This window comes from Sebastes fasciatus, chromosome 4, assembly GCF_043250625.1.
Source record: "Sebastes fasciatus isolate fSebFas1 chromosome 4, fSebFas1.pri, whole genome shotgun sequence".
In the NCBI taxonomy this organism is placed as follows: domain Eukaryota; kingdom Metazoa; phylum Chordata; class Actinopteri; order Perciformes; family Sebastidae; genus Sebastes; species Sebastes fasciatus.
Window position 1 is genome coordinate 11,129,750 of NC_133798.1, and position 25,881 is coordinate 11,155,630.

The 25,881-nt window shown below is 39.7% G+C and overlaps 1 protein-coding gene and 1 long non-coding RNA gene across 5 annotated transcripts in view; one reads left to right on the forward strand and one right to left on the reverse strand.

Moving 5' to 3' along the window:
• Positions 1 to 5,929: 5,929 nt before the first annotated feature.
• Positions 5,930 to 24,031, reverse strand: LOC141765741 (uncharacterized). The gene is made up of 3 exons (XR_012593548.1): positions 23,901 to 24,031; positions 9,152 to 9,302; positions 5,930 to 6,731 (listed from the first exon to the last, which is right to left on the reverse strand). It is a non-coding gene; the product is annotated as an uncharacterized LOC141765741 (long non-coding RNA).
• znf423 (zinc finger protein 423) overlaps positions 23,181 to 25,881 on the forward strand; it is a 199,773-nt gene continuing 197,072 nt past the window's right edge. For 2 of the 4 annotated variants that reach the window (XM_074631960.1, XM_074631961.1), the window contains exon 1: positions 23,182 to 24,391. In XM_074631960.1, the coding sequence (XP_074488061.1) occupies positions 24,352 to 24,391 (40 nt within the window). In that variant the 5' untranslated portion in view covers positions 23,182 to 24,351. Of the gene's footprint in view, positions 24,392 to 25,881 lie in introns of all 4 variants that reach the window. The other 2 variants (XM_074631959.1, XM_074631962.1) reach the window with 2 other exon arrangements.

The window sequence follows — 25,881 nt, forward strand, 5'->3', positions numbered from 1 at the left end:
CTTCCGACCAAGGCTATAATAGTTTTGAATTTTCAGTCTTTTATTTTATTTTAGTTTTGACTTTTCAATTTCATTTTAGTTTAGTTCTAGTTAGTTTTCAGAGGGTGTTTACTAGTTTTCGTATAGTTTGTTTTTTCAGAAAGGTTTAGTTTATCTATATTTAGTTTTCCAGTAGTTTTTTTTTTTTAGGACCAGCTATAATGTATCAGAAGTATGTAGCTACATATACATACAAAATACTGTATATTTCAAAGTGTTGTAGAAAAATAGATTATCTCTGACTTTTTTACCTCAATTAAATTTACAATAAGGGAAAATATGTGGCTACTTTCAATGACTGACTAAATAGATCTTAATAATAATTGTATATTTCTCTCTTCTTCCCTCCTCTGGTTGTAAGTTACAAGATTTTAGAAGCTCAAAATGTTGCTACATCAAAGAGAACAGAAGAGTAACTTACCTTACACACAGTTTGATTTCAGAGTTGGGTTCTATAGATTGGTTTAAAGGTGGGTTTCGTTGACTTGCAGCACGATACAGCGCTTGTTGTCTCTCCAGTGGAACTCAGTAAACTGACTAGATTTCATGTCTCTTTCTAACCTAATGTGTGATCAGTTGTGATCATGTGTGCACGACAACATTCTTCTAGATATAAACAAAATGCAGTGAAGCTCTAATGACTACTTTTCACTGCAATAGAAATGTGGAAAAAGCACAGAATGGGCGGGTTGGGGTGCTCGGTCAGTACAAAATGCAAACACAGTAGCTAGACGTGGCTCAGATACTGTTATATTTAAAGGCACAATGAGTAGCATTTCAGTCATTCTCTAATTAGGGGTACATTTCATGTCCGTTGATGATAATGACATTTTATTTACTTTGTTTTCATTCTTTTTCAAATTAATAGCCAGTGAAGGAAAAGAAAAGTGATAATACAAATAATAATCATAATCTTAGTCAAACCATATTACTTAAAAAAAAAAAAAAAAAGCAGGGGCAAATAAGATGGTCACCTTAACGACATATAAACAACGACAAAAAACGTTCAAGAGTAGACATGGACACAAATATGTAAACAGAAAAATATCAACAATGACAGAAAACGACGAGCTGACCATCCATAAAAAATATGTTTTTTAATTAATCTGTGTAAAATAGGAAAGGGGTGGGATTGTAATATGAAGATAATAGTAGTGACGGGGTGGCATTTAGCTCATGATAATGATATTTTATAGCTATATAAAAAATATAACTATTTTCTTCAGAAATAAATATTTTCCAGATGAAGGGAGAGCATATAACGAGATCAGACACACATTTTGTGCATTTCACACATTTCATTTAGCTTGAAATTGTCATGATGTTCCTAAATTGACAGTTTTTGCAATGTCCATTTTTCAATAGAGTGGGTCTTAGCCTCAGAATAATGATTTAAAACTGATTTTAAGTTAGCATTATCTATTTGTTATTCATTTAAAAAATCTAAATACTTTAGAAAAATATATATATATATTTAAATTGATAAATATCTCAGTTCATTAATTTCCGCAAAAGTTCTGTCAACTGTGTTACTAACAGAAAACCCCCTGCAACTAAAATACGGTTTGTCCCAAAACCATGTGACTAGCATCACAGGATGTGATTTCTCTCAATGGTGGCCATTTTGAATACATTCTGGTGAGTGTCCTCTCATTTAAAAACATATTTCATTTGTAATAATGCATTGTCAAGGATTATATTAATTTACTGTCAACTAAGTTGGGTACATTGTGATGGTTTACAATTCTTTTATGATTTTAATTTAAATATATGTTGAAATATAACCTGATAAAGATAACGACATGTTGTTAGCCATGCTTTGGCCTACCATTTAAAATTATGGGCAAAAATAGGAAAATTGTCAACTAAGTTACCCAGAGTAGGGCCAACTCATGAGTGACATAGTTGACGTGACCCTAGTCACAATGGGATCAATGGGAAAATATCCTTTTCCTTAAAATATCAAATAAGAGAATGCACATTATCTTTTTACTTTTTCTTTCATGTGAAATGTACCTCCCAGTTATACAGTAGAATCACCCATTTGTCGGTTGCAGTTTGTAAACACAACATTAAAAGTTTTGCCACTCTTCTCCGGCTCAACAAGGGTCACGGCGCTCGCCAAGCCAAAGCCAACCTCACATTCACACGTTTTGGAACAAGCTCTGTCAGCTCGGCGTTTCGCCTCGCTATATTTGTGGGGGGGTTTTGGTGCTGTGTCCGCCATTTGCATAGCTTCCTCTTGAATGCGTGCTTAGGATCTGGCACCTGGTCGCTACTTTTTTAATAGAGGTTGACGCCTAGAAACCACCCAAACACAGCAAAATAAGAATATACAGGCAGAAGGCAGCGTCTCTGCAGATACAGTAAGGTGACCAGGTGTCCCGCTTTACGAGGGACTGCACAGCCTTTTTAGTCCTTGTCCCGCTTCCCACATATTGAGACGATGTCCACACATTTTCATTGGCTCTAGTTTTCAAAAGTCAAACCAATTCAGGACAGATGCTTTTTTAAACTCTGGCTTTTATCTAGTGGCTGTGAGGAAAGCAGGGAATGCTGTCATGACGAGGCTGTGTTTGCTGTCAAACTGCTCACACGTGGGTCAAGTGCAGGTTAACATTTCACCGTCTTTGCTACGCTTTACCCAACGGAGGAAATTGCGAGTCACTGCAAAGTGACAAGCTATGCAGGTGTAGGCAGACCTATGATGGAAACTACCACAAAGAAAAGGAAGAGCAGCTGCAACAAAGACTGTGAAACTACTTATGAGTATTTATAAGCGGGTGGAAGAAGATTCAGAGGTTTTTGTGAAAGTTGCCAGTTATTTTTCAGTTTCACACAGGGGGACATGAAGCGACACACTTCATGCGAGTCTCACAAGAAACGTGCGGCTCAAAAGGAGATGTGCCGATCTATGGATGCATTCGGGCAAAGAGATGTTACAAGATAAGGGGCGGAATAGAAATGTTTATTATTTAAGTTATATAGACATTGTCCCACACAAACATACTCTTTGTCACATATTTGGTTTGTTGGGATCTGGTCGCCCTAAGATACAGACACCACCACACACTTCTAGTGGGTCATTAGTGATGATGGAGAGGGATTATTTTTGTTTTTTAGGAAAATCCTCATTGTGCCTTTTAATGATGTATTTAACTAACTTGACTATGCATCAATTATAATGTCTCCATAACTATACACCCGCGACAACGTAGTCGTAGTGCTCCGTGTGTCCGTCCGTCTGTCCTTCCTTCCATTCGCGTGTCACACTTTCGTTTCCGGAGCAGAACTTGGAAACTGTTTAACTTAGGAACTTCAAATTTGGTATGATGGTTGACAGTGTGGTGTAGTTGTGCCTTTTCAGGGTTAGAAGTCCAGGGTGCCCAAATTTTTTTAAATTTTGGCCAAAAACTGTGATTTTTTTTTTCTCCACTTCAATTTCGTTTCCGGAGTAGAACTGGAAAACGATTTCACTTTCACACGTGAGCTAATCACAAGCTAGATTGTGTTCAATAGACTAATTCCATTAGTTGCAAAGGGCAAAACGAAAAAATGTATTTCAATACTGTGTCAATGATAAAAATGAAAAGAAACAACCTTTGTGCTGAATTTAATCAGTCAGTAGAGCCCAGCTGTAGACTAATTCTAGTTGAATAGTTTCACATTTTGGGAAATACGCTTATTAACTATTTGGTGGAGTGTTAACTGATAAGATCAGTACCATTAAATGGTTACCCCCAGCAGCCGGCTAGCTTCATTTAGCACAAAGACTAGAAACAGCTAGCCTGGTTCTCTCCAAAGGTAACAAAACCTGCCTTCAAGCACCTCTAAATCTTACTAACTTACATTTGTTGGGTGGTCAAAAACACAACTCCAAATGAATTCTAATGTTGTCTGGTGGACGTGTCAATGAGCATGTTTGTCATATCATTTATACAGTGACAATATGTCAGTTTTATGTTCACAGTACTGCCCCCCAAGTGGACAAAAAACATCAATTAAAACCTCTTTAAATATCTTATTGACACTATTCTGAATTAAGCCAAAATGCTGTGTAGCCTGGCTGCTACAGGTGCTTTAACTAGCTAATTGTGCCCATTGCTGAGTCCGGAAAGAGTCTAACTGCATTACCCAAGCACCGGCAGCTTAGAAAAAAGCTTGAGCAAGAGAATTCTGTTTGTTTAGAGCTCAGTGTGAGACAGCTTTTTAGGCACCACTTGCAAGTTGATTGAGGAAATTGTCCTACTGTGGTCGTCTGCAGCCCCGAGCCATGATAAAAGGACCTCAGACAGAGTGTTATTGCAGCTACTGTGTAGGCTACTCTGCATTATGAGATTCATATCACATTGAGAGAAAGGTTTAGTCTACCTTGACTGAAAACTTTGAGTAAGTCTTTCTGAATTTGGTCAGAATGAGGAGGATGAAGATATTTCAGATGGAGGATTTGTGTGCGATGCTTGACGATGAGAGTGAGGACCACCTGCACTGTGTATCAGACCCTCTAAATCTGATTTCCTCCAAAGACTTAGAGAGAGAAATGTCACAAGGAGCCACCCACAAACTGAAACTCAGCACCGTGGCCTAGTGTTCTGCTATCTGGAACACAGCATATACCAGGTTTCTTCTCATAGCTGAGAAGTTTTTGTAATAATTGAATTTATAATTTCCACCACAGAAACGCGCAGTGCATTACTGACATGTGGATGACTTGATCCTCATCTCACCGCCTCTCAGTCCTTCCCAAGACTACTGAAATTGGATTAAAAATTAATTGTATTTCTTTAATTTCTAACATTGAAATATGGACTTTCAGAAAACTCACTTCTTCTTGTAATAGGTGACCTCGCTTCCCTTCCGGACAATTTACATGCAGGAAATGGACTTATTTTGGCTTTGCTCTTCCTCATGCTTTGCCCAACCTTCTCTCCCTCCCCCATTACCTACACTATTTTGATGTAATTTGATTTGATGTGGCACAGGCCACACACTCATATGAGTGTAGCAAACTTAGATTTGAGATAATGCAAGTTCTTTTGTTACACTGTGAAGCCAGGTACAAAAGTGTACAATGCTGTAGTGATGCATTTTAAACTCTAGATGGCGACGTACACCTGTTCTTTTACTTCATACACCACTAGGACAGAATTTCAACAGTAAACCAGTAGAAATACAAAAGTTTGTACTTCCAAGTCCCCCGCCTGTCATGTTTGTTTTCCATTCTTCTTGCTTCTAATAAGACTGACTTCCTGAGACCTGACCGGAGTGAGCAGGATCAACCATTATACAAACTCCACTCCATGACTTCTAATATAATGTTCAATGTATATGTTAATATATGTTTTATAATGGCTATGATTATATTTAAGTCGGCAATAATGTTTTAGAAATGCCTGCGGTGTGTGCTTAACACTGCATAGGGCTTTACATGTACTTTTATAATTTAGAATAATATTTTTTATATCATCTATATCATTTAATGATTTAGATCATTTTTGGAAATTTCTTCACATTTTTTTAAATATCTGAGAAATATGTATTTTTTGTATTATGGTTAATCTGACTCAAAATCGTTTTTAATCATATTTATGAGGCTTGTTCAGTTTAAGCAACAGTTGCATCTTGTGTGTAATAAGAAAACATTTTTTAAAAAATTTTCTGCCATTATAAAATATCAAAAATTCATATGGGATACACTTTTTATGTATTTTTAAAACATTTTTTTTTACAATAATGTCTAATAGTGTTTTGTATTACCTTGCTCTGTTTTTTCTTACTTTCTTTTTTTGCTTCATTATATGTTATGGCAGAAATTATAGGGATTCAAAAAGTACAACCATAACCAATCATATAAACAGAGATCAACAGTGATAAAGCCTATGTAACACATTCTAGTTTTCTACTTTTTAATACATTTGAAAGTAATGAAATAGAGAGACAGTGCAGCAACTCTACTTGGACAAACAGCATGCAGAACTGCAGTACACCAGAACACTAGAACCGGTGGTAATAATAATGGCAATTGGTTAAGTTTATTTATGATTACATATTTGTTAATGATTATTTTGGGCATAGTATAGAATTTTGATATTTATTCATATTTTTTTTATCAATATATTGATTATATATTGAGCATATTTAAATATTATATTAGAATATAGAGAAGAAGAAAATCAAATGTTTTCCTTTAAATTTGGTTCACCAGTATTTATTCTAAGTTTGGCTTGTAAACATGTTTTAAATTATTCTTAAAGAAAAACTGAGCTGAACTTTTGCTATTCTAATTTTGTTTTAGTTCATTTTAATTCAGGCTTTTACCATTGTAATAATAAATACATTGCAATATTGTTAAAAAACTATGTTCCAGTCTTTCTGTATAAAAGCAATTCATAACATTTTTGAAAACTGCTTTATAAATAAAGTTTTATCATCATCATTATTATTATTAGTGCTGTTCTTAGGTAAGAGTGGGAGTCAAAGACAGAAACACACAGAGGGTGAATATATGAATGTGTCAGATATTCTCTCCTTGTGGCTGCCACCTCCTCCTCCTCCTCTCCTCCAGCTGTGGACGCACTGCTGCGAGGAGCCCATCAACTCAGGAAGTAATGGACAACTGTCTCCACCTCATTACACCAGCCCACACACACACACACACACACACACACACACACACACACACTGATTGGACACTGTGTGTGAGAGAGAATTGTTTGTGGTTAGAACAACAGCAGCATACTGTTGCTGTTCAAGTATCTTAAATTCATATCTTAAAGGTGCAGTAGGCAGGTTGGAACAAATACAGTATGATTAAAAAATATATTTTTATAAAGCGGTCACTTTATCCTGACAGTAGTGCATGAGACAGATAATCTGAAAAAAATCATGTGCATCTGTGTCCTCCGGTACTCCTAATGGCATCTGCAAGATTTCACAGACCGGAGGAAAACAACCAATCAGAACCGAGCTGGAGCGTTGCTGTCTCTGAGCAGCTGTCAATCACTCGCAATCTCCGATCAAACGGTCAAACTAAGCAGCGCTGATCAAATATAAATCAATATTATGTTACTGTAATGTCTATTTCTCTCATAAAATGTTGTCAGAAACATCTTGTAGTGTACCGTTTAGCTGTAAAATGAGAAAGTTTGTGACCCGGCAGCCATGTTGAGATCAGTTGAGGAAATACCGAGCACCGCCCACCAGCTGGAGCAAACTTTCTCATTTTACAGCTAAACAGTACACTACAAGATGTTCCTGCAAACATTTGATGTGAGAAATAGGCATTACAGGAACAGAATATTGATCCATATTTGATCAGCACTGCCTAGTTTGATCGGAGTTTGTGAGTGATTCACAGCTGCCTAGATTTTTTAAAGCCTGAAAACAGAGCCATGAGGAGGTGCAGAAGTCTAGTTTTCTCTCAGAACCCTTGAATTACAATATGCTGAAAGGTTATTATGGCATTTTTGCCCAATGATGCCAAACATATTCTGCCTACTGCAGGTTTAATTGTCTCACTGTACTGTGTTTCTCCTGGTTTTACAGGAATGTTTTCAAAAATTTTTCAATTTGCTATGGTAAAAATATCAACTTTTAGAGAATTGATAGCCACTTGAGGTACTTATCCATCACAACAGATTAGGGCTGCACGATTGGTCAAAATGATAATCACGATGATTTTGATCAATGTTGAGATCCCAATTATTCATCACGCTTATTCATTGATTTTAGAGACAAAATGTTTTCAATGAACTTTCACATTAAATAAACAGACTTCCATGTTATACTACATTGTTACATTGCTAATGTACATATCTTTGCATCAAAATAAGACTTAAAATAAGGTTCTTCTTCACCTGAATTCAGTGCATTTTCATTTTGACGAGTAATATATCCATCAATACGTTGGATTCGATATGCAGCAGAGTTTTATATGAGCTGAGCACACATTTTTAAACATAAATACTGCAGTCAATCATGTTCATTTAATTGTGGGAAGCCAAAATGGTGATCGCAATTAATGTTTGATTAATTGTGCAGCCCAGATATCATGTCTAATGTGTCTAATTTGTGTTGACAGGATCAGAAGGGAGATTATAAAACTGGGTAGGTTTAGTAACTAGTTAATGTCCTCCAATTCTTAAAAGAAAATCACCTCATTCCCTCCCATTTTTTGTTTTAATTCCCCATCTGTTTAAAGTTAATTTAGTGCTGTTTCTTAGAAAAGAAAAGCTACATCATGCTGGCAATGTCCAGCTATAAACACTCTGGTCATTCATATCTATTTCAACCCTGTCTCACATTCAGGTGCATGGAGGAGCAGGAATGTGACAATGAGAAATGTTGGATTCATTATTTCTGGTTTGTGCTTCTTTCCCTGATTTGTGAGTTCTAATCAACAAAATAAAAAACTTTGAATCAGTCCTACAATTCTCTTCCAATGCTCACCTGATGAGCACCTATCAGTCAAAACCTTGATAGCAGATTGGTTTCTTTAAAAAAAAAAAAAGACTTTGAAAAATAAAATGGAAACATCAACAGGGACATTAAACAATGAGGAAAATGCAGGAATTGAAAATAAAAAAAACAGGATTGTAAATAAAGAAAAGCTAAAAATTCTATTTATTTTTTCATCATCTTTTTATTTCGGGAACAAAAACAAACAAACCAACAAAAAATTAAGTATATTTTCTGAAAATGCACTTTATATACCTCAGCAACCCCTTCATCTCTTTGGAAAGTAAACTAAAGCTGTATTATCTTGAAACCTCTAATGTTGTACTTGTTATGTTAAAAGTCATATTCAAGATCTTATTAATTAAATATAATGAGATTCTCCTTGGTGTGTTCATGGTTACTTTTGCTTACCAAAATTGAACATATTAAATACATTTACTAAAGCACAACATAAGCTTCATAAACATCTTATGTGTAGGCTACTTAAGGATTTTTTATTATTATTTATTAGAGATGATTAACAAGGATAGAAATAGAAGATTTTTGATACAAAAATATCTCCCCTCACACACACACACACACACACACACACACACACACACACACACACACACACACATATTTTGTTCTCCCCCTCCCACCCTCTCCTCTCTACCTCTCAACACGGTTCCTCCTGTTTTCCCACCTCTGCCTGCACCCTCATGCTTCTGTCAGTCCTCCTCCACCTCCTCACCTCTCCAGTCAAGTCATTTATTTGCCATTTTTGCGTTGTCTTTGTCACAAGGCTCCAGTCACTTTAGCAGAAACTTGATAAAACAGAAGAAAAGAGTGCAAACACATGATTAAAAAACACACAAATTCTCTCTGCTCCTCCGTCATTTTCTGCACAGTCCGGCTACACCCCCGACTTCTTCATCTCCCCTGTCGTTCTACCTCCTTTTACCTACTCATCTTCCTCCTTCGAACCCCCCCCCCCCCCTCTCCCCACCAGCCCTACCCCTCCTCCACCTTCCTCTGCTCCCCACTGGATATCAATCAGAATCTATCACTCCAACTATTCCTGCTGCCGTTGTGTCAGAATTCACAGGAACTTCATCAAACTGGGAAACTGTTTCATTGTTACATCGAACCCTCGCTGCATGTGTGTGAGTGTGTGTGTGTGTGTGTGTGTGTGTGTCAAGCCTCCATGGTAACATTAATGGAATGCACACACACTTCCTCACCACCCAGCATCACGTGAAGGCTCGCACACACACTCAACCGCACGCATACGTCAACCAGCACATTCCCTCCCATCACTGCCATCACACACACATACCCACACAGACACACACACACACGTACACACATTAGGGTGTTAATTGTTGTGATAACACCTTCCAATAACAAGGCTCTAATTATCAACATGTTTGGCTGTTGGAGTGTGTATCTGGCACTTGTGTACGGATCATGGGGTGAGCGTGTTTGTGTGTGTGCCAGCGTGAGGTGTGGCACCAGGGGAAGAAGGTTTGATGATTTTGAAATATGCTGCTGTGTGTGTGTGTGTGTGTGTGCGCGGTGTACCCTCTCATGTATGGGGTGATGATGTCTCAGTCTCAATCCACATTTGCATATAAGGGGTCTTTTGTCCTTCGGTTAATTGCAAATGATCTGTTCGAGAAATGACACCGTTGCAATGCATCTCTTGCAGGAAATTATCATGTGTTTAACAAAAATAGCACATGAAATTCACTTTAGCCCTCTGAGTCACCATTCTATCCCCGGAGAGCTGGTTTTAAAGAAACGTGTTAACATTTAAGGCCCAGAAAGATACATGAAGAGGAGCACATATCTGAGACCTTTATGGAATTGGTTTTATTAAAGCAGGAATATGTGGCATGGGGACTTAAAGGTCTTATTGTTAACATTTTTATGTAGATGAAAAAATAAATACATTACTCTTCAAACCTGTCAGTTTTGTGAGACCAGGGTTGCGGTCGAAAAGTCTTTTTTGCTTATAGGAAGGTTCCTAAACGAGTGAAATGACCTGGAAGTATCTCAGTAGCAGCCATGATGAGAGCTGTTCCAATTCTCTAAATACTAAGGAAAGGTGCTTCAATGCTTCCTTTCTTATCTCCTTTAGCATAGGATACACTGGACCATCCTATACCAAAGGAAAGGAGATAATGCCGCCCCACAATTCCTTGCGGCCACAACATTTGAAGCGACACGCCATTCAGCCGTTCATGAAAACAAACGATATGCTTATCTTGTATAATATTTTCATACAGTCATATTCATTGGGATTGGGATTCATGTTGATAAATATGAGTGGGCAGTGACAACCATTTCGTTTCACTTTATTTCTATTTATTTATTTTGAACAAGTAACAAATAAGTAAAAAACAAAACAAGAATAACAAATAAAATGAAGTGTTAACATATAGCAAGCTGTCAATAAACAAATAATCAACATAAATAAATGTTTCGTCCGAAAAGGAGCAGGAAGAAATATACATTAAATGGTTCTACTCCTTCACCATAACTAAAAAAATAACTCAATATTTATCATATCAACTTTTGTGGTAGCCTATAGGCTATTTCTTTTTTATTTCAATTTTAACCTTGGTAATGAAGTGATATTTTTCACTGGTTGTCCACCTTTGGTAAGATAATTCTTTATTATATGTTGATAAAGTGTTCCAGCACCAGAGGGACCTGTAGAATCGCCCTTTCACACACTGCGGCTGAAGCAGCATGTCACTGAAAGACCTATTTAAAAACATGTAGGACATTGTAGTCCATCTTTGGAACATTGTAGTTTGACTGCGGCAGAACCACGTCAATCATATCATAATTACGGCGCTTATAGTGTAAGTGCAGTCGGATTCTCTGAACACCACGGTTGTCTTTTCCTAAGTCCTTCTGAATACTCCTTCTCATCTTTCCTTGACCTCATGACGTTTTCCATCGAGGTCAAGAAAAAGTGGTTAGGAAAAGACATTAGGACATAATTTTTTAACTTTTCGACCGCAGCCCAGGTAGTAGTGAGTGCAGATTCACCTGTTAATGCACAGGGGAGGAGTCTAGAGAAGGGGAGGTTATATAAAGGCTGGGTGTGTCCTGTTCAGATCCCTTCTGTTTGAGACCATGCTGCTGCACCAGTGAATTTGTTCATAATGATTCTGATAATGTGTTTTGGACGACATATGGTTTTTATCCTTTTGAGTTATTTTTTCACGTTATCAATCCTAATTTAATGAGTTTATCCAACTCCTTAACATATTGTGGTGTTGTTCTGGAGCTCTGTGATATAGACCACTTTCATGTGAGATAAAGTCAAACCTGTGAACTCCGATCAAACTAAACATTTGAAGTGAGGAAAAGGCAATGCAGTAACAGAATCTTGATTCATATCTGACCGGTGCTGCCTATAGTTTGACAGTTTAATCGGAGTTTGCAAATATCGCGAGCAGTGATTGCAGAAAGCAGTGGCTCTGATTGGTTGTTTTCCTTCGGGCGCAATGAAATATTGCAAATGCCATTAGAAGCATTAGGAGGCAGAGGAACATTTTTTTTCCCCTCTAGATTATCTGTCTCATGCACTACTGTCAAGATATAGTGACAGTTTTATAAAAATAACTTTTTATCATATATGCTCAAAGGTACCAACTGCAGCTTTATCGCCTGCGTTGGCCAATCAAATACGTGCAAGCTCACATTGATGGTAGATTACTTTGTAACGTTAACAGCGGTTTACCTTGCAGTCTGATCCCCTGGTAAGAAATAATGTAGGGGACAAAATCCACAGCCCTCTTTCTGTGCTAAATTCTGCAAAGATAATATGAGGAATTAGCAGTCCAAGTTAGCCAAATATTGGTATTTTCCAAAAGTTACAGTATTATGAATTTTCCCTTTATTTTTTTGGTTTCCCGGGACAGGGTAACCCTTGACCTCTGACCTCAAGATATGTGAATGAAAATGGGTTCTATGGGTACCCACGAGTCTCCCCTTTACAGACATGCCCACTTTATGATAATCACATGCAGTTTGGGGCAAGTCATAGTCAAGTCAGCACACTGACACACTGACAGCTGTTGTTGCCTGTTGGGCTTCAGTTTGCCATGTTATGATTTGAGCATATTTGTTATGCTAATTGCAGTACCTGTGAGGGTTTCTGGACAATATTTGTCATTGTTTTGTGTTGTTAATTGATTTCCAATAATATATGTATACATACATTTGCATAAAGCAAGACTATTTGCCCACTCCCATGTTGATAAGAGTATTTAATACCTGACAAATATCCTTTTAAGGTACATTTTGAACAGATACAAATGTGGGATTAATTGCGATTAAATCAGTTGCCAGCCCTAAAAATTATGTAATAATAGTAATAATATCACAATGTTATCTCAGAAACAATATGATTCATTAATATTTCGGAGTACTTTGCAATCCCATACTTGCTTATTAACCTTCACTGTTCCTGCAAAGGGTTGGCAAGGACACATACACTGTATACATATGGAGCTGGGTAATAGGTCCATAGTTGAGATCAGCCTCACGATGCCAACAAGAAGACTAAAAGACCAGTTCTTAAACAGAGGTCAAAATCCCTTCATAGGATAAAGAGGCTGGCCGTCTGATAGGCTGGCTACCTGACAGAACGCCTGGTTTGCTGGCTGGTTATCTGTCTGACTGCCAGGCTGGTGGGTGTACTGAGCAGGCAGCTGGTTGGTTTCCTGACTGTTTGACTGGCTGCTGGCTGACTGAGTGGGCGGCTGGCTACTTGCCTGCCTGGCTGGCTGGCTGTCTGGCTGACTGGCTGGCTGTGTGCCTGGTTGGCAAGCTGGCAGCCCCAGCTGTGTCCCGAGCCAAGCCCCTACGCCCCACCAGATCTTAATTGGGTTAAGTTTGTCCGCCACAGATAACACTTCCTCTTTCTTCCGAGAGTAAGAAAACAAAAAAATGGCCTGGCACTAATGACGCTCTTTAGCGGGGCTCTTTTCTGTTTAGGTGGAGGGAAATTAGGAAGAAGGGGGTGTGGGTTCCCTGCAGAGAGAGATCGTCGAGGGAAACGTGCCATTGTTCGGAGCCGAGCACTCAATGAGAACGGAGAATACGAAGAAAGAAAGAGAACGAAAGAAAGTAGATTTGGTTTTGCGCTGTGGTGCTGTCACATTGCCACTGTTTCTTTTTAACAACCCCCTATGACCGAGGCAGGCAGGACCCTGAGAGATGGAGGCACACGCACAGGAATACAAACGTGTCATTGTATGTGTGCATACCAGTTGTACACACACAATTTCTCACTTTTTTCGTAAAAACACACAAAGAAATGTTCTGTAATTACTTTGGCTGAACCATGAAATTCAGCAGACGTGTTTGATGAACAATAATAACTGTTTTCGGAGGCACAGTTGTCTTAAAGTGAAGAAAGGTGTGTGTGGTGATGGCCAATGAAGTCCTTTGTTCTTCAAGCATGCAAATAAAATGTCCCATTTTTTTAATATCCCATTTTTTATGTGTTAAAATGTACCTTAAAGAGAGATTTGTCAAGTATTTAATACTTTTATCAAGATGGGAGTGTACAAATATGCTGCTTTATGCAAATATATTTATTACTTGAAATCAATTAACAACACAAAACAATGACAAATATTGTCCAGAAACCCTCACAGGTACTGCATTTAACATAAGAAAATATGCTCAAATCATAACATGGCAAACTGCAGCCCAACAGGCAACAACAGCTGTCAGTCTGTCAGTGTGCTGACTTGTCTATGACTTGTCCCAAACTGCATGTGATAATTATAAAGTGGGCATGTCTGTAAAGTGGAGACTCGTGGGTACCCAGAGAACCCTTTTTCATTCACATATCTTGAGGTCAGAGGTCAAGGGACCCTTTGAAAATGGCCATGCCACTTTTTCCTCGCCAAAATTTAACTTATGTTTGGAGCGTTATTTAACCTCCTTAGCGACAATGACATGGTTGGTACCAATGGATTCCTTAGGTTTTCTAGTTTCATATGATGCCAGTATCCTCACTCTCGCTTTAAAACTGCTCTCGCTACAACCTAAAAATCGCAAGTTGCATTAATGTGTTAAAGAAATTAGTGGCGTTAAAACAAATTTGTGTAAAGGCGTTATTGTCGTGTTAACTTTGACAGCTCAAAAAATTACATTTAGTTTCATTCACAGAGACCTGATGGCTACTTAAATGTTCTCTATATGGAATTCAGAGAATATTGTCTCCACGCGGCTCTCAAGACGACGGCTGAGCCGGTGGCTCGCAGATAACAGTGCTAACAGCACGAACAGTGCAAAACAACGGCAAAAGTGCTGACAGAGATAACAGAGTTAACCTGAGGGGGAACAGTAGAGTGGGGGCTATGCTTCCGCGCCGCTGCCGTCCTAACTGATGGCGTTATCAGTGCCGTATGAGAGCAGTGCAGAGCAGAAAGAAAAATTTAAACCACTCTCATCAGTTCGGTTAATATAAAGCTACAGCCAGCAGCTGGTTAGCTTAGCTTAGGTTTGCATAAATGATGGAAGCCTGGCTCCCTCCAAAGGTACCAAAATCGACCTACCAGCCCATCTAAAGCTCACAAAATAACACATTATATCATGTTTCTTTATTCCCTACAAAAACCAAAGAGCTGTGAGCTGGACTATTTCTTGGCTGGGAGCAGTCTCTTCCTGAAGATCCTGCTGGTTTCCTGGCAACCTCACAGTAATGTATCAATTATTAAGCTTCAGGGGTGTTGGTAGGCGGATTTTGTTACCTTTGGACGGAGCCAGGGTAGCTGTTTGACCCTCCTTCTGGTCGTTATGCTAAGCTAAGCTAACAAGCAGTTGGCTGTAGCTTTAGAGCTAATGCACAGACATTGTGATTGTGATACTGATGTTCTCATCCAGTTCTCAGTGTGTATTTCCCAAAATGTCAATCTATTGCTTGAAAGCAAGGGTTCTCAAACTTTTTAGGGCCAGGGAACCCTTATAGGGGAGAACATTTTCCAAGGATCCCCTCATAATCATAACAGCAATGAAGCATAATGCTTACTACCATTTGTACTCTTAGATGCCATTGGAACTATTTGTTTTGTAAAACTTTTCAACCTAAATACTTCAGACCTGTTTCATAGGGATAAACAGAAACACATTACAATTTGAATCATGTTAACACCACTTATATACTTTTAAACAGAGGGTTATATTATTCAAATAACATTTGGACTCAACTTGATAGCATTTATCGCCTACATTTCAAGTAATTGATCTTAAAAACTTTCAGAAGATGAACAGCAGCAAGACCAGACATGTCATAGTCCTAACAAATCCAGATATTTAAACTTATCAGTCTAAAGCTGACTTTAAGTAAGTGTTTCAACTTAAAAATAATGAACTTATTGCTGTGTATCACAATCATATCAGAGTTTTCTATTGGCCCAAAGCTAACATGGGTGGGAGTAATGAACACAATATGCTTGGTTTATTGGTGCAAATGGTCCCCATCTGTAGATATGTGCTTTTCAATGATACGCCACAATTTTATAATTTATAGTGAATTATTTCGCAGACCCCTTGACAGAGTGCCACGGACCCCTGAGGTTCCCCGGACCCCACTTTTAGAACCCTCACTTTAAAGGAAAGGCTTCTACTTTCTGAGTGCCTCAAACACAATAACTACTGTGTGTTTTATTTCCTGTAAAAGAACATCATCCCCTGGCAACACAAATGTAACTGTAACTCAGGCATGACAGCTCACTTGTCATCTACTTATGTTGAATATAAATAGGAAAACAATCACAGTGAGCCGCTAAATGTGCCGTGTACAGGACACTCTAATTGGATATGTGATAATTGGACAAGTGAAATTTGTGAACAAATTTTTAATTAAACGTACCCACATTAATTTACTTGAAACCCTGAGCCTTTATTTGCCCGAAGGGGCCATCTACCATTTCAGCATAAACATCACAACTACACTATTTCCTAAATTGCCAACATCCTTCATTTGCATGACATTCATCATCATCATCACAAACATCATCATAATGATACCAACAATAACCACAAAGATTAAAATAGTGATCATCCTCAAAGTTAAATCACGTATCATCATCACCATCATCATCATCATCATTACTACCATTTTTTTGTTTACTTTAGAGATTTCAGACAGCTGGCATCCTGTGGTAGTCAGCCTCCGCTCTATGCCTCACACACATACACACTCATATACTAATACCTCTGCAAAGACCTTGCGGTTGGCAAGTGAGGCTGTGTATAGAATAACAGGCTTAACAAATGCTCAAAACAAATATTAAAAATAATGTTGATCTTTTTCCTGTCTCCATGCTGAATATTTATTCATAAGTAACCGCAGGCTAGATGTTCTCCCTTGTTCTCACCTTTGGATCGGATAATGAATGCAGCCCACACATACGCACACACACACACACACACACACACACACACACACACACACGCGCACACACACACACATTTGTGAATTTGTGGGTGCATCATATGCATCCACAAATCCGCAACATTTACATTCACACCAGTTTAGAATAATGCAGATAATCAACATACCTTTTACCCACACCACTACTGAACTCTACCTGCATAACAAATAGCAATTATTTTAGAACAACTATAAATGCACACACACGTACACATGTGCACTTTACACCTTTGGCATTGTGCACCCAGCCCACATTAAGTGGAGACAAAAGAATCTGGCTTTGCAGTATTTAAATCAGTTATGTGTCTAATTATTCCATATAAAAATAGCCGATATCTAGGGCAAAAGCAACGAGATGGAACATTGTTGTCTGCAGAGGGGAGACCTAGTGGAGCTGGCGAGAGTTCAACACAGCAGAAGACAGGGAGGGAGAGAGGGAGAGAGAGAGATGGGGAGGCAGGGAGGGAGAGTGTGATAAAGGAAGATAGGGAGAGAGTGTGCTTTAGGCTACATAAATATAACATGAACTCTATCCGCCAGTGGCAGGCAAGCAAGCAGCACAATGGGCTGATGTTCAGGAGCGCTTTGTGAGGGTGTGGAGAATAGACTGTGCTACCTCCTCACCTCAGGAATATCAGGCTTTGATACCTGAGAGACCGAGAATGTGTGTGTGTGAACGAAAAGACAAAAGGAGAGAATTTACTAGACACATGCAGTTATTCTGCAGGTTCACGCTGATATGGAGACCCTGCAGTCAACTCTCAGCGGTGTGTGACCCTGACTCTATGCTCAGCAGACTTTGCTTGTAATGGGTCCGCTAAGGATGCTCATTGATTGTCATTGATCCCATTTCACTGTCCTGGCAGCACAGTTGGTTTAATGCATGTATTTAAAACCCCTGATGCCTGATGACTCATTTTTTTTTTGTACATTTCCCCCTTTGTATGTCCATGCAAACAGTTCTAATTTTTCTCAGGGGCAAAAATCTGTATTTTTGCATATAGTACCTGTATGCTGGGAAGTAATTCTTCAAAAAGCCAGCAACCCATTTTAATTTTTTCATTTAATCATAAAGAGAAATTATTCATTACATTGAATGAAACTGCAAAGTTGGCCAGTCTATCTTATCCTGACACCTGCTTCACAAGCCTTTTTAAAAACCTCTGTATTCTTAAGTGTTGTTCCCTGTTTCCTCTCAATTTAAAATGAACAGCTTTCCTCATCACTGCTAACTCTACTGCTGGCCTGTGGATGGATGCTGACAGTATGTGCTACCTCTGTGACGGATGGTGTTCCCAGCTTTTTCTTTTCACCTATCAGCAATGAGGGTTGAACATGTAGGTTACAAGTTGAGGTATGCTTGAGATATACATTTAAAGTTTTTTTTGGGGCATTTTTTGACTTTATTTGACAGATGTCAGTGTAGAAATGGGGGAGAGAGAGAGAGGGGTATGACATGCAACACAAAGTCACAAGGCCAGAATCGAACCCTGGACGTTGTGGTTATATAGGATGCAATGTAACCAAGTGGCAACCTCTGTTGCTGAGTAATGAAGCCAACAGGGAAGTGACAAAAACTGCAGTTCTTTGAATGGCCACTTGAGGCTGGTTCCAAAAGTGAGACAATATCCATAGACCCCCTTGTTAAAATGCCCAACTTTACAGCAGCAATAAACATGTTTACGGCCTGGTACAAAAAACAGTTTTGGTCTCCATAGCTAATTTCCCCATTCATGACAACTGTACAGGGGGTGAATATTTATATAATTCACCCATTTAAATTAAAGCCTATAAAGGCTTAAAGTTAAGGCATAATTGAGTGACATGTGGGTGCCAAGTCAGTTCGCTACGGTAATGAAGTTATTGAAATATCCCTCCCAACCCGGTTACGTAGATGCAGTAGTCGCTTTCAGTCCAAAATGGTGGAAGCATAGCTTTGCTGCTGGGCGCTGATGTTGCAATGGAACGTACAATTGGCTTTCACTTCTTGCCAATATACGTTCTTTGTCTCAGGTCTAATGGAGCTACACAACATCAAAGGATATAAAATAGCTCTTTGAGGTGCATCTGCATTGGAATGATGACTTCAGACCTCCCAATGTTTGGTCTATGAGTTGGATATTTATAGTCCTTTTAAAATGATGAGCCACCCAAAATCTATCTTTTGCGGTATCAAACTCAGACCCTTGTAGAAAGGAAAAAAGTTGCAGTTTTGTCATGCTGCATGTCTGTTGCAAACATTCATAGTTTTACAAAAATATGAATACAGACACTGATTTAGTATGGATTCTTTTTTGCGAGTTTCAATGAAAACAGGGTATTTAGATTTACTTTCACTTTATGTCAGAAATATAATTGCCAATAAATAGCCCTTTAAAATATATATTATCTTTGTGGTTTCCATGAGCATTTGGTAGTTTTTTTTAAAGTTGAAGTCTTTTTAAGTGTAATTTTTTTTTAAGTTAAAGTTTTTTTTAAATGTACTTTTTAAGTTAAGTTTAAGTTTTCTGAAGTTTGAGTTAAGTTTTAAAGTTAAATTGATGTTTTTTTTTTCTTAAAGTGTTTAAGCTTGGTAACTTCATCAGACATGATGACATATACAGTATACTCGAGTAGATCAAGGGATGTTTTCCTAATGACGCTGTCTCACCAAAGCTAAATTCACAGAATGTACTCATGAAAATACACAAAGTTTTGGCACCTTATTTTCGGTGTCATAATCTCGGTGCTCTCGCATTCCACTTCACTGTAAGCCAGACTGCTCTTAAGGTATGAAATCTTTAAGCCAAATCCCCATTTTTTGGGTCTGTAATTCTACATCTGCCCCCAGTTTACTCCATTGATGTCCTGTCTGTATCAATTCCCACTGCATGTCAGTTGGCCAACTTATTCAGTAGCTGTTACTTGATGTTCTCTTGTTGTGTGTATAAAAAAGCCAAATCCGCGCGGAGATGACAGAGGGTGTAATCGCTAGCTATGTGATTCAACAATACGACTCTTAGAAGCTATTCAGGCTGGGGCCTGTCCTTGACCCTTAAGGAGCTTGTAATGTGGGCTTTTTCCCACTCTTTGTATTTACCGGCAGAAACGGGGAGGGGGGACGGGGGTGTAGGGGGGACCGACCACTGAGCGAGGGCTTTTGCCCCTCCATGCCAGCGGCAGTCACGCTGGGGGAGCTGTGCACGTGCACACACACACACGCGGGTCTCCTGGCGTGCACTCATTTCATAGGGAGGGAGAGGTGAAGGTTGGAGGGTGAGGGAGAGGGAGAAAGAAGGGGAGGAGGACAAGGGGAGGGCACGGAGACAAGAGCCCCCCACCTTCCTTAACCCGGCGGGGGGTCAATCTTAAAGGCTGCTCTGTCTCTCCATGGGAGGACGGGGTGGGGTGGGGGGGCAGGGAGGCTCAATCTGTGGAGGGCAGTGGTCCTGCTGGTCAGCACAGGGAGCTCCACGTTACCCAGTTATCCATGACAACCAGAGAGAGAGAGAGAGAGGAGAGGGAAAGACAGAGAGACAGACAGAGACAGAGAAAGAGAGAGAGAGGGGGTGGGGGGGACAACATGGAAAAGCTCAGCTGCGGTCAGAGAGCGCTCAGTTGGAGCAGAGAGTGAAGAACAAAGCACCCAGTGATTTTCATTTTTCCTCTTTGTCTGCTTTATATTGTCCACAGACGTGTCCCTCTTTTCTTTACTGGAAATAAAGGAGCTTTGAAGAAGACACACAAACAGACACACACACACACACACACACGGACACATGCATGTACACACTGGTGTGGCTAATTGAATTATGTTTATACAGTAAGTCAAACGGTTTATTTTCACTGTGACAGAGAGTGCCCTCCGATGTGAAAACAGAAAAAACTAAAAAACGGTTTCTTCTTGGAGGGGCATTTCCAAAGCACCACATGCAGAAAAAGGGCAATGGAGGACACAGAGGTATTTTATTATTTTTCATTTAAGGAAATGGCTCAGCAGATTTTAAACATTTAACGGTACATCTCTGCAACACAAAGGTCTATGTAACTGTATGCCTACGACTGGACAGAAGCAGACACTTCATGTGGTCTCGATGTAAAGTGCGGAAAATGTTCATTTTGCACGGATAGGTTCTGCTCAGCCTAAATGAATAGGCTTAAACTAATCCTGTCAGAAAGTGTCCCGAAGAAATGAATCCACCACAAATGAGTGAAAAACGCTCAAGAAACGGGGAACATTTCTAGTTGAAAAAAATGTCTGACATTTAATCCTTTGAATATTTTTTAGGGGGGGAAATTGACCATTACAGGGTGAATCCATGCCTTTGTTTCCTGCAAGCTCATCATTGTTATTCCTGCCTTAAACCTGGCAGCTGTCAGTCACTTGCAAACTCTGATTAGACGGTTAAACTAGGCAGCGCTGATCCAATATGAATCAATATTCTGTTACTGTAATGCTTATTTCTCACCTCAAATGTTTTCAGAAACATCTTGTAGTGTGCTGTTTAGCTGTAAAATGAGAAAGTTTGCTCCGGCTGGTGGGCGGTGCTTGGTATTTCCTAACTGATCTCAACATGGTCACAAACTTTGTCTGTGAAATCTTGCAGATGCCATTAGGAGCACCGGAGGCACATGATTTTCAGATTACCTGTCTCATGCACTACTTTTAGGATATAGTGACGGTTTTATAAAAATAACTTCTTTTTAAACTATATTTGCTCCATTTCTACCTGCTGCTGCTTTAAATCTTTTTGTCTTTTGTTTTTTCTCAATGCCATTCCGCCTGTCTGTCTCTAATATTATACTACCATAAACTTTGAAAAGGGGAAGACCTGCACATCCAAAATTATTTTCAGGTGCTGTACAAAGGATAGATACCAACAATAAAAAGTCAAGACTGTCTGTAACATTGAAGGGCTTTGCATATTAAACACATGAACTGTTTTTGACCAAACTTTTTGTCAACAAGAGGAAAGATGGCTGCTAGCAGATGGAAAGTTAATTTGTTTAAAGATAAATCACAAGTCTGCAGTCTACAAGGTCAAATGTGGGCCGTGAAAATATTGTGATGAGGGAGCAAAAAGATGAGTTCCTCTGTCTACTCATAACCATTCTGCCATTATTTATGTATTCATATTTATTCATTGTATTTTAGTGGTTTTAGTAAACCCGGCTTGGGGCCCTTCTGAGTGGAGTTTGCATGTTCTCCCCGTGTTAGCGTGTGTTTTCTCTGGGTTCTCCGGCTTCCTCCCACAGTCCATAGACATGCAGGTTAGGTTAATTGTTGACTCTAAATTGCCCGTAGGTGTGAATGTGAGTGTGAATGGTTGAGTGTTAGTTTAAAACTATAGTCTACCTCAGCACCTGGGTGACATAATCATCCACTTGTGCTGTTCCACAACCCTCATTTTTGTTTGTCAAACTTACTTTAGGGCCTCCCATGTTGAGATGTATTGCACTTGCTCTAAACAGCTCGCTGCTGCTTTGTTGTCGTAAATTTGACTGGTTGACTCCACTTAGCCCCCCACATTATTGTGCCTTTTTATAGTTTCTTTTCACACCAAAATAATGATAAAAATTGGATTTAAAATTATAAATTTTTCTCCTAATGTTAAAATGCCCCAACACTTTTAAGGGTAGGTGTAATGCATTGCTGGACATGAATGTTTTTAATCTCAGATTTTAGAATAGTGCTGTGAATATTTTCCATTTTCTCAGGTTTTTCAGGCCTCCCTTTGTATTTTAAAAATATTTCCTTCAAGGCACAGACCGACTGTGGAATTTACAGAGTTGTTTGCCTAAAGTTCAAGAAAAGTCCATATTTATAGGATTTGAAATCCTTATGTTAAAAAGCAGCCCTATTATAAATATATATATATATATATTTTTTACTAAAGAAGCCCCAATTCCCCATTACCATAAAATAGTATTCATTGCAGTGCATGGGTGAGTGGGCATCTTGCATGAGGGCATGTGGTGGCCTTGGCCTCCATGTTTCCTTTATGGGACCCAGATGGGTTGGATGAGTTGTTTTCCTAAATTTCAAGAAAAGTCCATATTTATAGGATTTGAAATCCTTATGTTAACAGCCACATCCCAATTTTAATCCAAGTCCATATTTTCCCTCTGCCTCTCCCTCTGTATTCTCATAGTCCCTGATGTAGTTGCTCCAGTCGGCCACAACTGGGCGCTGTTGCCTAACTCTCCACCTGCTTCCTCTCTCTCTCTCTCTCTCTCTCTCCGCCAGCCCCCAGCCTGCCTCTCTCTCTCTCTCTCTCTCTCCTCGCCTCTCTCTGCCTCAGCCAACCCGGGCTGTGCCGAGCTGCTCCCTGCGGGATCAGAGCGCTCCCCCGCCGGGACCCTTCTCTCACATCCCCCTGCTGGGACGCGGCTACATTTCCAGCCAAGCACTGCCTGCCTTGGCTTTATTATGTGTGTCTGCGCCGCAGCCCCGCCAGCAGAGGCAGGCAGAGGAGGAGGAGGAGGGAGACTGGTAGCCAGAGTCAGGACAAAGAAAAAGCAGGGAGACAGAGGCTAGCGAAGGGTTATAGACTGCTGGAAATATTAGGCTGCTTATTAACACCGCCGGTAGGGCATTGCGAGATATTAACAAAAAAGAAAGCGTGGGTTGTAGGAGCAGTAGGCTATTCCCCTCGGGGTGGAGAGATGCTGGGGGAAGAGAGCAGTGTCCATGCCACCAGACCACCACCACCACTGACTAGTGTAGGATAGCGGGACAGAGGGAACATCGGTCCGCTTTACTGGAGGAAAGAAACAAAACAAAACAGACTGAAATAGTTTCGATAAACTAAAAAACAAAAGCCGCGGAGGAGAAGAAGAAGCCACGGTTCATTTTGAGAGCTAATTTCACCAGAACATTCATTCTCCGTCCGTCGCTTCACCTGGACCCGTCACGTAGCAACGCTACCGTAACACCGACACCGCCACCTCGGACCTGAAACCTCGGACTCACCTGCTCAGGTGTTTGTCGCTTCTCCGCTCCGGAGAAAGCAAAACGTGTGCGGCGGTAGGAAGAGAGGGGGGTAAAGAAACTGTCGTCGTTGTCACGTTGTTAACGGAGAGGAAGGAAGGTGAACACCAACGGCAAGTTGTTACCGTTCAACGCTACAGGTTGCGCGACCGTTGAGGAAGAGAACGCTCCAGAGTGTCGCCGCCTGCGCGAGGCTATAGCCGTTAGTTGTCGCTGGACTAACTAACGGACGTTTGTTGTCGCGCTGGACTAACGGCTAACGGCCGTTTCCCAGAGAACCAGAGAGACTGAAGCTGCCGCATTGCAACAGGCGAAGAAGAAGCAGCAGCAGCGAAGTGGAGGAGGAAACCTTGGCTGTATGGTTACAGCCGAAAACACGGAACGGAACAAAAAACAATTTGAGAAAATTAAAAGAGCAGTTTGAGGAGCAGAGATGTCTAGACGGAAACAGGCCAAACCGCGCTCCGTTAAAGGTAAGAAACTGTTTATATTTTGTGTAAGCTAGCGATAACCTCATGTTAACAGACACTTCACTCAGGAGGAGGACAACACCAAAGATTTCATGCCCAACTCTGGTGCTTGTTAGCTAGCTAATTTAATTTGATCTCTCTCCCCCTAAAGGGTTGCAAACAGCCTGCTAGTTTGACAACAATCAGTCTCTCCTAGTGTGTCACTTTTACTGTTGGTGCACTAATTGTTTGTCAACACATTGTTAAAAACAGATATTAAAATGCAAAGGAAGCCTGTAGTTAAATTGTACAGTCTTACTAATTGTTTCCAAATGGTCAAGTTTGTCAGATATGAGCTTTAAGAGAGCTCCAGTTTAATATTTCTCTGTCTGCTGGTCCACTGGGCTAATTGTTTTCAATTAGCTGCCACACTGTCAGAACATGAAGGATGACACACTGGTGGATCGTTTCTGACAGCGTGGGTTGGTGCTTTTGGATCAACTTGTTGTAATTCACTTGGTTAATGGGCACATGTAATCTGGATTATTCCCATGTTTGAGATGTATTTCCACTTGCTCTAAAACAGCTCACTGCTGCTTTGGTTGTAGTAAATTATTTGACTGGCTGACTCCACTTAGCCCCCCACATTATTTTGTTTCTTTTCACACCAAAATAATGATCAAAATTGGATTGAAAATTCTAAATTTTTCTCCTAATGTTAAAATGCCCCACACTTTTAAGGGAGGTTTAATGCATTGCTGGATATGCGTGCTTTTAATCTCCAATTTGTTCAAATTTTTTGAATATTGCTGTGAATATTTTTCCATTTTTTCAGGTTTTTCAGGCCTCCCTTCGTACTTTAAAAATATTTCCTTCAAGGCACAGACCTACTGTGGAATTTGCAGATTTGTTTTCCTAAAATTCAAGAAAAGTCCATATTTATAGGATTTGAAATCCTTATGTTAAAAAGCAGCCCCATTATACTTTTTTTTTTTCTTTTTTTACTGAAGAAGCCCCAATTTTCCCCATTACCATAAAATAGTATTCATTGCAGTGCATGGGTGAGTGGGCATCTTGCATGAGGGCATGTGGTGGCCTTGGCCTCCATGTTTCCTTTATGGGACCCAGATGGGCAATGGGACGGGCTGACCATGTGGTTGCCACCCCCTCCCCCGTTTCCTCAACCATATAGGCTTTCTCTTTCTGGGACTATATCTGGGAAGCAAACAGATTTCTGACAGCGTCTCAAACTGGGTGTTCAGTTTGATTAGAGGCAGGATTTTCTTTGGAGGATTTCAGCCTGTCCTACAGGTTCTGAAGTTAAGCTTGTTTCGTCTCAGGTCAGGCAGGATTCATTTTGTCAACAGTAGGAGATGCTACTTACGTGCCACAGACAAAGTACTGGAAGCGTGTGTTATTGTAGTCGTTTTGGGATATATTTGTGGTTGTAATATCTATTACTGTGGGCTATATGTACAGGACGCGTTTTATAAAGTTGTTTTTTCAGTTCAGTC